Consider the following 11,690-nt stretch of genomic DNA (forward strand, 5'->3'; position numbering starts at 1 on the left):
ACCCCTGCCATCCACTTGGGAGACCCAGATGGTGGAGCTCTGGGATCCTGGCTTTGAACTTGGAACAGCCCCAGCTGTTGCAGCCATTTCCAGCCAATGGAAGATCTCTGTCTGTGTCACTCCACCTTTCAACTGAATAAATCTTTTTTTTTTTTTTTTTTTTTTTTAAGGAACTGTATTGTCCTAGAGCAGGAGGCCAGAAGTCCAAAGTGCAGGTGCAGGCAGTGCTGCTCCCTCTGATGTGTGGGGGAAGGGTCTGTCCAGCCTCCTTCCCGGCCTGCCTTGGGGCAGCACAGCTGCAGGCCTCAGATGGCGCTGCCTAGGTGCCTAGGTGCATGTATCCTCACAGCCTTCCCTCTCGACTCTCTGTGTGCCAGGATGTTGCAGTAGGGCCCACCTTCTGTCCTCATCCCAACCTGACTGTCCGCTAAGACTCTGTTTCCAAATAAGACCGCACCCACAGGCTCTGGGGCTTAGAATGTCAACACCTTCTGGCAGGGTGGAGTATAACCCCCACCCCACCTGAAACATCCCCCGGCCAGCCCCCCGCCTGCCTTGTTTCCTGTAACCTGAAGGCAGCTCCTTTGGTGTCCCCCACCCGCCGTGGCTGCCTGGGTCTGCAGCAGGAGCTTGGTCTGCACAGCGGTGGCCCTGACTGCTCTGCTCCCCAGTGGAGCTCGGGGCTGCTCGTGCTGGGTGCCTGACTACTGAGTGACTTAATCTGGCCTGCAAGAAAGGAAGCCTGCGGGTACAGCGATCTCAGGGGCTGTTTAGGGGCAGAAAGAGCAGCCTGTACTCTGTGGTCTCAGAGGATAGAGCCGAGCCCAAGCCTGGGAGGAGGCTGGGAGTGGGGCACTTCCCACTGAGTAAAGAGGATGTCACAGTGGGACATGCGGCACAGTGCCTGGCATGCAGAGAGCAGTCAGTATTGTTCCTGCCTCAGAGGTAGCGAGCTCCCCATCACTACGGGCATTCAAGCCTGAGATTGCCTTGGAATTGTCTGAGCAGCCTCCGAGGCGCTGCCATGCCCAGGAGTCTCTGGTTCCATAAAGAAGAGCTCAGAGCTAGGGTTCGCTGATTAGGGAGAAGCCCAGCAGGGTTTAGCCATGGCCTTGGACCCTGGTTCCCAGAAGCTTCTCTAGTTTAGCGTCGGTGGGGGTGCCAAGGAGAGGAATGGCTGGCTGGGTGGCCTTGCTGACAAAGATCCTATTGCTCCAGGAGTGAGTCCTTGGATGGCACGAGGGGTGTGAAGGTCGTGCTGGTCCAGAAAGCCTCGTGGTGGCTGCTGCAGAGGCTGGGGCAGGCCCCGCCTCCAGCCCCTCCCCTGGTCTCACTACCAGCCTATCCTGCTGGGAGACAAGGCTCGCCTGTGCTACAGGAGGACCAGCCCCTGTCTCATGTGGCCACACTCCAGTCCCATCCTTCAAGCAGTTAGTAAGCACCTACTGTATGTCTGGCGCTGCAGAGAAATAGTGCCACGTAGGCCCTACTGAATGTGGAAGCTGTACGTGGGAGGGGACGCGGAGGGCTCCCCAGGGTGGGCAGTGACTAGAGGGAAGCCAAGAGGCAGGAAGTCCGAGCCTAGCTCAGCAGGCCACCCCCTCACCCCGGCTGTCATGCTCCTCTGCAGATTCGGGGGGTGGGGTGGGCCAGGGCACCCCGGGGGCCACCAGCCACGGCGTGGCTTCCTACCATGTGAGCATGGGTGCCGCCTCTAGCCTCCCGGCCAGGTGCTCACAACCAAACATCCGGCTGTGCTCTGTTAACCTCTCTGCAGTGGACGACAGCCAGATACGGGGAGGCCTGGGAACAAAGTCCTCCCAAACGCACAGGGAAAGGCCGCGGTCCCAGAGAGTCTTCCCAGTTAAAATAAAAACGTGCGGGAAAGTTGGCCAAAACATGCTTTTTCCCCTGAATTTTTCCACTCCCATATGTAGCATGGTCATCTGATTAACAGACTCAATGATGTCCATTTAGATGAGAATGAGTTAATGCAAGTGCCCCTTACCCACCGGGGCACACGTGGCGTGCGTGTGTGTGTGTGTGTATAAGCACACGAGTGGGGCACCGTGGTACCTGCCAAGGCTGCTTGCCTATCACAGCACCCCGGAGCGGGTGTTCCCATCGCTTGCCCTCATCTGGGCTTCAGAATGCCCGGAGTGCATCTCACTCTCCTACCCTCCCCATTTGGCCGAGGTCAGCACTGGTGGTCCCAGGAGGCGGAGGTTGGGCCCCTCATGCCCCGCCCAGGGTCGGAGGCCGAGTGCAGAGATGCAGCAGCTGGAGCAAAAGCTGGCAGACTAAAGGGGGTGGCACCCCTGGGGACCGGCCCTGGGCAGAGGGCCTGCCTCCCCCACCCAGCCACACTGAGCCGCCGAGGGGCCTGGGTCTCATGGGTCTCAGGGTCCCGTGCTCCTCTCTGCACAGTGCCGGGGGAAGCCCTTTCCCTCCATCCACCTGTGGGCCCGGGCCCTGGCCAGCCTGGCGGGCCTCCTGTACGCCTCGGCCATCGTGGCCCATGACCGGCAGCCCGAGTACCTGCTGCGGGCCACGCCCTGGCTCCTGACCTCCCTCGGCCGAGCTGCGCTGGACGTTGCCGTATCCACCCCAGGCCCCGCAGGGCACCGCTGCAATGCCCAGACACTCTGCTGTGGTGGTGGTGGTGTGTGCGTGTGTCAGTGTGTGTGGTGTGTGCATGTGTGTATGTGTGGAGTGAGTGGTGTGTGTGTGTGCGTGGTGAGTAGTTTGTGAGTGTGTGGTGTGTAGTGAAGTGTGAGTGTGGTATGTGAAAGTGTGTGTGTATGTGCTGTGTGAATGTGGTGAGTGTGATGTGAGTGAGTGGTGTTTGAGTGTGAGATGTGTGGTGAGTGTGATATGTGAATGTGTGGTGATGTGTGAGTGTGGTATTGTGTGGTGTGTGTATGTGTGTGTGTGGTGTATGAGTGTGTGGTATGTGAATGTGTATGTGGTGTGTGGATATGAGTGTGTGGTGAGCGTTGTGTTGGGTGTGGTGTGTGACTGCCTGAGTGTGGTGTGTGTGGTGTGGTGTGTGTGTGGTGCTAGTGTGTGGTGTGTGAGTGCGTATGTGTGGACGTGTGTGGTGTGTGCTGAGCGTGGTGTTGGGTGTGGTGTGTGACTGCATGAGTGTGGTGTGTGTGGTGTGGTGTGGTGTGTGTGTGTGGTGCAAGTGTGTGGTGTGTGAATGTATGTGTGTGGACGTGTGTGGTGTGGATGTGTGTGGTGAGTGTGGTGTTGGGTGTGGTGTGTGACTGCATGAGTGTGGTGTGTGTGTGGTGTGTGTGGTGTGTGTGGCTGCATGAGTGTGGTGTGGTGTGTGTATGTGGTGCAAGTGTGTGGTGTGTGAATGCATGTGTGTGGACGTGTGTGGTGTGGATGTGTGTGGTGAGTGTGGTGTTGGATGTGGTGTGTGACTGCATGAGTGTGGTGTGTGTGTGGTGTGTGTGGTGTGGTGTGTGGCTGCATGAGTGTGGTGTGTGTGTGTGTGTGTGTGTGTGGGCGTGTCCGTGTGAGAGGCGGGGAAGGGAGACCAGCCGGGACGTGGGGAACCGCCGTAGGCCCCCCTCTGCCCCCGCGCTGAAGGCTGAGGGCAGAATCCTGCACCGCCCGCCTCAGCTTCTGGTGCTGGCGGCCTGGCAGCGCAGTGTCCGCTCCGGCCTCTGCCCGCGGCTCCTCTCAGGACTCCGGCTGGGCCCCGCAGGAACGCACTGCGACGTCGCCTTGATCCTATCAGCTGGGACTACTCGCGGCTGACGTCCCGTGGGGCTCCAGCTGGGCGGGAGCGCGGGGCCACCAGCCAGGGCGCCCCTGTGCTGCTGCGGGGGGCTCAGTTTAACCAGGCCTTACGGAGTGCTGGTTAGGCACGGGCCCTGGTAGGGATGGGGACGCAGAGAGCCAGGCTTGGCCATGTCCTCGACACAGCAGCAGGCGTCTGTCCGGGGCGGGTGGGGCCGAAGGTGCTGCACCCGCTGGAACCTTAACCTCGGTGTCCCAGATCATTTTGCTGTCCTGCGCGATGAAGAGCAAGAGGAGGAGGGCTTTGGCCCTGGCTGCGGAAGCCACAGAGAGCGCCGACACCGAAGCCCTGCTGACCTGTGCCGACAAAGAGGAGGAGAGCCAGGAGGCGAGGACCGGGGACAAGGTCTGTGCTGGTGCCACCGCAGTGATGGCTGGCACGGGGGTGGGGCACGAGCCTTGAGGGCTGGGGCTTGGGAATTCTGGGAGGCCCTGTGCCCTCGGCCAGTTGATCACAGCAAAGCTACTGTTCAGTGTCCAAAGTCACTGTGGGCCTGAATGCACTAAGCCCCTGGGCTTTCCCAGCCACAAGAGCGTTTCAGTGGCTGGGGACCGGTCTGCAGGCGCCACCCCAGGAGCCCTCCTCTACCCTTCCTTCTGCTACAAAAAACAATTTTTTAAAGAGTGGTTTTTTTTTTTTTTATTGCTTCATGAACAATATAACTGCAGAGATGAAATGGTCAAATTCTACTTTTGTTATTTTCTAATTGATATGCAAACCCATGCCCAATATCAGTGACTGTATTAATTTAAAAATAACATGATTTTCCACTAAGACCTCATTCAGAATGTGCGACTGTTTACATGTGCATCTTTGCCCCCCACACTGGCGCCCCCTCTCAGCGTTCCAGAGCCTATTGTGGGGCCGCGCTGCCAGGTGCAGCTCGCATGCACCTTGGGGTGCTGCCGCCTCGAGGTACAGCTCCAGCTGCGGGACCTGTCTGCTCTGTGCTCGCCGCACAGTGCTCCGTTGCTTTTGTTTTTTAGTTGATCTGGCTAAAAAGCTAACCATTTTTTAAAATATCATTTATTGAATGCTATTTATTAGGAAGGCAGAGAGAGGGAAAACTTCCATTCCCTGGTTCGCCCCCCAAATGCTGCAATAGCTGAGGTGGGGCCAGGCTGAAGTCAGGAGCCGGGAACTCATCCAGGGCTCCCACACGGTGGCAGGGACCCAAGCACTGGAGCTTACCAGGGGCAAATAGCAGGGAGCTGGAATTTGGCAGCAGAGCCGGCACTCAATGCAGACTGGGTGTCCCAAGTGGTGTCTTTTTTTTTAAAATATTTATTTCTATTTATTTGAAAGGCAGAATTACACAGAGGCACAGAGAGAGAGAGGTCTTCCATCCGCTGGTTCACTCCCCAGATGACTGCAACAATCAGAGCTAAGCTGCTGAAGCCAGGAGCCAGGAGCTTCCTCTGGGTCTCCCACGTGGGTGCAGGGGCCCAAGTGCCTTCCTCTAGTGCCTTCCTAGGCCGCAGCAGAGAGCTGGATCGGAAGTGAAGCCTCCAGGACTCGAACCGGCGTCCATATGGGATGCCGGCACTGCAGGCAGTGGCTTTACTGGTCCCCATCGTTTTATTTTTTAAGATGCCCAGCTCATTCCACTGTGCCACAGAGCTTGGGGACCACTGACCTCCTGTGACCTCACAGAGATACACAAGAAGCAGAAAGAGAGACCTGCCATAAGAAAACAGGCAAAATACCCTGGGTTGTTTTGTTTTGTTTTAATAGAATAGGGCCTTGTTCTTAGAAAAATGCCTCCTGACTTTGCAAATTCTCCTTCCTGTCTCCACTTGAAAGAAGGCAGATTGGATGCCCCTCACCACCCTGTCGCATGGCAAGTCACTGAGGGCGATGGCGGCCATCAGTCACTACCTGGAGCTGACCATTGAGCCCGTGCAGCAGGTGAGCAGCCCAGGCCCCAGCCTGATGTGTGGAAGGGTGGGAAGCAGTCATGGAAGGCTCCTTGGAGGAAGTGGGGAACCTTTTTTTTCGCCAAAGGGCCATCTGGCTGTCATTCGTAGGCCATATCAGGTGATCAGCTTACAGATTAGCCTGATTGACTGAATTTCCAGTCTCCCCTGCAGTTGCCCTGGCAGGGCCGGACCCAGTGACTGGAAAGGCCTTGTATGGCCCACGGCCCACGGTGGACGTTCCCCACAGCCCTGCTGATGGATGGGCAGGAGAAGGCGTGGAAGTCCTTAGCAAGGAGCTCTCCAAGGCTGCAGCAGAGGAGACGGGTGGCGGGGAGGAAATGTCTTTTTCTCTCTACCCGCTTGGGTTCAATGGCTGGGGCTTGTCAACCAACTGATAAAAGAGTTAAAAAAAAAAAAAAAAGGCAGCAGTTTTGCACGTGCTCATATATAGAAGTTCATGAAGAAAAACGTGGCCCAAGGAGGTGGCCGGCCAGTTACCTGCGGCTTATGCTGGGGGTCTTCCAAAGGCTCAGGTGGAAAACAAGTGTCGTGAAAAGAACACGTGGATTTCAAAAGCTTTGCACCAAGCTTCCCTGTTAATTCCCTGGGGTGGCAGCTTCGGAGGAATAAAGGAAGAGGGTTGGGGCATCTGGGGAGGGAGGGGCGGGAGGCCAGGTGTGACAGCTGAGGGCCGCCTTGCTGCGTGGGTGAACCAACCTTACCAACGCCAGGCTCCGCCATAGACTCAACTTTCCTGGCGGAAGGGGAACTTCACGCAGCTGGCCTTTGTGCCTGGGTTCTCATCCTCGGATTCAGCCCAGCACAGCACCCATGCTGCACGCACGTGGACTCTGTTTCGTCCCTTGTCCCTAACATTACTGTGGAATAGAGCCTTTTCCTTGGCCGGGGTGGCGTGGGTCGTCTAGAGGAAACCTGGAGGAAGCAGGAGGATGAGGTGAGCTCTGTGTAGATGCCTCTCCTGCTTCTGCTGGTTGTTGGCTCCAAATAATCACACAACAAAGGGATGTCTTTGGGCGGGAGTGGGGTGGGGCTGGTGGTGTGTAGTGCATGTCTGGCACCCTCAGGAGTGAGAGGAGGAGGAAGGGTAGCAAGGAGGCAGGGCTTGGGTCCCACTATGGGATTCCATCACCCTGAGGGGGAGGGGAGTCGCGAGGCTGCAGCACTGGGGGCTTCACTGCGTGGCCTCGAGGAGAGGAGACCAGAGGCAGGGCTGCCAGAAAGTGACAGCTGGTGGTCCTGGGAGGAGGAGGGGCAACTTAACCAGGGTTGGAGAGGGATGCAGGGGTGGGCCCCAGGAGACTGCAGGGCTGCCTGCGGGAGGGAGGGTGGGGGCAGGCGGCCGGAGGGTCACCCTGTCAGCCCACCGTTCCTCTAAGACTGTCCTTCTCAAGGTCACTTCCAGCCCCAGGGAGACACCGCTTGCTGTGGCTGCGGCCTCTGCTCTCCCAGTTTCTCTGCTGTCCTCGTGGGCTCTGCTTTCCCCTCGTTTCCACCAGACTTTGGCCCTGGGGGGCCCTGAGCCCCGGCCTGGGAGGGCTCCCATCCAAGTACTTTCCTGAGGCCCCCGAGTCCCCTGGCAGTCAGTCACCGATCTTGCCGCCCCCTTGGTGTGTGCCTGTGTCCTTTCCCTGGGCACAGCTCCAGCCTTGGCTGCCCACCTGCCCAGTCAGCGGCACCACCTGGCGTCTCGCACTTAGTGCGTCCGGCACAGAATTCTGGCGTGTGTGCCTTTCCGTCCTCCTCATCTCAGTGGGCGACTGACACCCCCCCATCCATGCACTGACTACGGAAGGCAGACATTCCTCTCCGCACCACACTCCCAGCCCGCGCTACCCAATCTGCCAGTTTATAAAAGCCTCCTCTCTAGGAGGTCTGCTTCCCACTTGGGCACCTTCTGCAGGATCCTTACACATGCAAATGAAGGTTCCCCCTTCCTTTGTTTCAAACGCTGCTCCGCCTGCTCTTTCCTCTCCGAATGGAATCTGCTTACAGAGACTTCTGCAGATCCCCCCTCCCTGCGCGTGCTCTCTGCACCTGCTCCCGCCTTGCACCTGTCCTCACTGCTCCCTCCTGTAGCCGCTCAGGGCTTTCATCTCCCCCTCGACTTGCAGTGCTCTTCCTCCTGATTCTCCCTGTTTGGTTCCTCTTTTTTTTTTTTTTTTAAAGATTTAATTAATTATTTATTTATTTGAAAGAGTTAGAGAGAGAGAGAGGTCCTCCATCCAATGGTTCACTCCCCAGTTGGCCTCAACGGCCGGAGCTGCACCGATCCAAAGCCAGGAGCCAGGAGCTTCTTCCTGGTCTCCCATACAGGTACAGGGGCCCAAGCACTTGGGCCATCTTCTGTTGCTTTCCCAGGCCATAGCAGAGAGCTGGATCGGAAGCCGAGCAGCCTGCAGTGCCAGCATCCCATATGGGTGCTGGGTTCTAGTCCCAGTTGCTCCTCTTCCAGGCCAGCTCTCTGCTGAGGCCCGGGAGAGCAGTGGAGGATGGCCCAAGTGCTTGGGCTCTGCACCTGCATGGGAGACCAGGAAGAAGCACCTGGCTCCTGGCTTCGGATCAGCGCAGCACCGGCTGTAGCGGCCATTTGGGGAGTGAACCAACAGAAGGAAGACCTTTCTGTCTCTCTCTCTCACTGCTCTCACTGTCTGTAACTCTACCTACCAAATAAATTAATTAATTAATTAAAAAAAAAAAAAAAAGAAGTGGAGCAGCCGGGTCTCAAACCGGCGCCCATATGGGATGCCGGCACTTCAGGCCAGGGCATTAACCCGCTGTGCCACAGCACTGGCCCCACGGCTATCCTTCCTATCTTGCAAGCCTCAGTGTAAATGTCACAGTCTCCATTTTCTGCTGCTACAACAAAACACCTGAGACCAAGTAATTTATAAAGAGTGGTGTTTTATTTGGCTTGTGGTTCTGGAAAGCAAGAAGTTCAAGGGCATGGTGCACCGGGGCGGAGGGCAGCACACGAGGAGGCAGAGCTGGCCCAGCCCCTCTCCCTCTCCTTATAAAGCCACTAACGCCATTGGGGGATTAAGTTTCCAGTGCATGGCGTTTGGGGGGATACAGTGAAACCATGGCAATCGCCTTCTCCAGAGGCCTTCCCCAACCCTCTGGTTGGAAGCAGCCTCCAGCCTCTGTGCTGTTAACTCCAATACCTTTCTAGATTCTCTGCAAAGCACTTAGCACTCATGCTGCGCTGTTGTCTGTCTCCTGCTAGGATGTACATTTTGTCTCCTGTTCGCCCCTGGTCCTGGGCTCTCAGTCTAGGTAGGCTTTGAAGGTGTCCTCGTCTGCCCAGAGGATCAGCCTGGTGCCCAGACCAGCTCTCGTGCCTTGGGTACTGGGTGCAGCCACCCCTGTGGGTGATGTCGGTGATGTCAGAGGGATTTGGAGCGTGCTTTTTCAACTCAGAGCCCAGCTCAGCCACTCTGCTGATCTTTGAGTGGGCGGCAGTGTGGGAAGGTACGGGGCCAGTGTTAGCACCGGGAACTCTGGCAGCATCTCGCCAAAGCTCTGCACTGGAAAGCTTTAGATCAAGAGACTTGCGAGAAGAAATACCTGCAGACGTTGTAACCACGTTGACCACCCCCCACCTGTCTGGAGTGCATTGCTGCTGACAGCGTGGTCCTCCTCCACCCTCCCACCAGAGCCACATGCCTGTGGAGTGTCCCCTTGGCCTCTTCCTTCTGTGTCCAGTAGGGGGAGCCCCAAGACAGCTCCCAGCAGGGATCTCCAGCCCTTCTGTGTGCTGGGCAGGAAGCTACCTCCTCTGCACCTGTTTGTTGAGAGCTGACCACTGGCCAGGTTCTGAGTATGGAACAGCAGCCAACACTTCCACGTGCTTATTGCAGTCTGGCATTCTGGGCTGAGAGCTTTGCCTAGATTAACTCTTGAGTCAACTCACAGCCACCCTGGGAGGTGTGATCCTCATGTTCCAGGTAAAAAATGACTGGAGCACAGAGAGGTTAAGCAACTTGCTCAAGGTCACACAGCCTGCCAGTGGCAGAGCCAGGATTCAGACCTGTCTGCCCGAGTCACACCCCTGACCACCCAGCTCTGCAGCCTCCTCCTTAGCATGATGGCTGGCACCAAGGGAGCATCTGATAAAGGCTTTTGGTTTGCGTATGACTAATTCACATCATCATAACCCTATGACTGTTTCTATTGTTATTAACAATTGACAATTTTATGGTGAGTTCCAGTTGAGGTACAGAGATGTTGAATAACCTGCCCATGATCCTATAGTTTAAAAATCTCTGAAACAGGTCTCAAGCTAAGTCTGATTCCAGAGCCTGAGCTGTTATAAAGGGAACAGACTCTGTGTTGCCGTCGTATGCCTGCTAAGGGAGCAGCTTTTCGCTGTTGAACAAGGAGGTCTCGGTGGGCAAGGTCGTGGTCAAACAGTGCCCTTGGAGGCCCTGTGCACTGGTGAACACAGTCACTTCCAAAACTTCAAAGGAAAGTGAAATCAAAAGATAGGTGTATTTTGGCACCAAAAAAAGTTTGAAATCCGTGCAGTTCTTTTCCTTGCAAAGTTCACGGAGAGTGAGTATTATGAAAAACTTCTGCGTGGACTTGAAGTGCCCTCAGACGTGTTGACTGGACAGCCACCTGGACGTGGGTGCTCTCCCAGGAAGCTGCACTGAACCGGGCAAGGCTGGAGCCCTGCTGGATGTGGGCTCCTGAGCCATTCTCTTGCACTCGGGCCATTTACTTCTGAGTCCCGTGCAGGATGGATGCGTGGATGATGGATGTATGATAGGTGATAAATGATAGAAAAGTGATAGATAAAAGATAGATGGTAGGTGGGTAATCGATAGGTAGGTGATAGACAGGCGGTAGATAAAAATGCTAGGAAATCTCTCTAGGTTCTTTCTCCCTTAGCCCCCCGCCCCTCTTCCCCTCTATGCCCTGTGCTGCTGGTGGGCGTGTGTTGTAAAGCCTCCAAGGGCTGCACTATTCTTGGCAGTAGCTTTCCAAATTACAAACACACACACACACACCCTTTGATCCAGTGGCTCCTTCTCTAGGAATCTGCCCTTTGAAACCATGTCTGTATAGTGTCACTTTCCAAAGCCAGCACTGATTGTAAAAGCAAGATGTTGGAAACACCCAGTAGTAGGGCTCAAAGGTTAAATACATTGTGAACACCTACAGCGCTGCCCAAAATTTCCGATATAGAACTCCCATCAGGCCAGTTGTCAGGCGAAAAGAAGCAAAGTGCGTAAGGAGCAGAGGGCGCGCTGCCATCCCGGAGCTGGGAGGAATCGGGTCTGTGCACTCGGCTGCGCATACAGAACCTCACGGAAGGGCATGCAGGAACCCGAGCTCCGGCTGCCCCTGGGAGACCAGATGGCCGGGGGACGAGTGCGGAGTGGATATAGGAGTGTGTGAGTGCCTGGACAGCTCACACATGAAGAAGTAAACCAAGTGTCCCTGCCTGCCCTTCCCGCACACCTCGCAGGCCAGCTGCAGCGCCACCAGGTTGCCCGGCGATGGACACACGAGGGCTGGGGACGCATCGCCGCAGGAGCCTCCCTCGTATCCCCCTGTTCAGGTCATCCGGGCCCGCATGTCTTCCAGCAGCTCCTCTGAGGTCTCCTCCATCAACTCGGACTTGGAGGTAGGCGGCTTGGCCTGCTGGGCGGGGCGCATGGGTGTGGTTCCCCAGCCCAAGCTTCCCACTGCTTGGGGCTGGCGCTGCCGTTCAGTAGTCTTGCCCGTATTACCCTTGCAGCTGCTGAATGACTGACTCCCCTCGGGGATCCCACAGCCTGCCCAAGGGATGGCCCCAGCCTTCAGGGTCAGGCTGGTCAGGGGAGCACAGGAGTCACTGCACATTCAAGTCCTGTAGAAATAAGTGCATGAACAATAAGCTCTTATATTTATTTATTTCAGAAAGAAAGGGACATGTAGGTTGACAGAGAGAG

At 56.3% G+C, this 11,690-nt stretch overlaps 1 protein-coding gene across 14 annotated transcripts in view; it reads left to right on the forward strand.

The window, feature by feature from the left end:
* The window catches only part of TMEM44 (transmembrane protein 44), a 49,527-nt gene that overhangs the window by 17,690 nt on the left and 20,147 nt on the right, over positions 1 to 11,690 (forward strand). For 11 of the 14 annotated variants that reach the window (XR_016232453.1, XR_016232454.1, XR_016232455.1 and 8 more), the window contains exons 6-9: positions 2,428 to 2,598; positions 4,013 to 4,159; positions 5,618 to 5,722; positions 11,225 to 11,383. Coding sequence is in view for 9 of the 14 variants with exons in the window: in XM_089330824.1 (XP_089186950.1) it covers positions 2,428 to 2,598; positions 4,013 to 4,159; positions 5,618 to 5,722; positions 11,225 to 11,383 (582 nt within the window). In the remaining 5 variants the exon portion in view is untranslated. Of the gene's footprint in view, positions 1 to 2,427; positions 2,599 to 4,012; positions 4,160 to 5,617; positions 5,723 to 5,841; positions 6,066 to 11,224; positions 11,384 to 11,690 lie in introns of those variants that run through there. The other 3 variants (XM_089330822.1, XM_089330823.1, XM_089330821.1) reach the window with 3 other exon arrangements.

Source organism: Oryctolagus cuniculus, chromosome 4, assembly GCF_051225735.1.
Source record: "Oryctolagus cuniculus isolate XC-2025 breed Fujian yellow rabbit chromosome 4, ASM5122573v1, whole genome shotgun sequence".
Lineage (NCBI taxonomy): Eukaryota > Metazoa > Chordata > Mammalia > Lagomorpha > Leporidae > Oryctolagus > Oryctolagus cuniculus.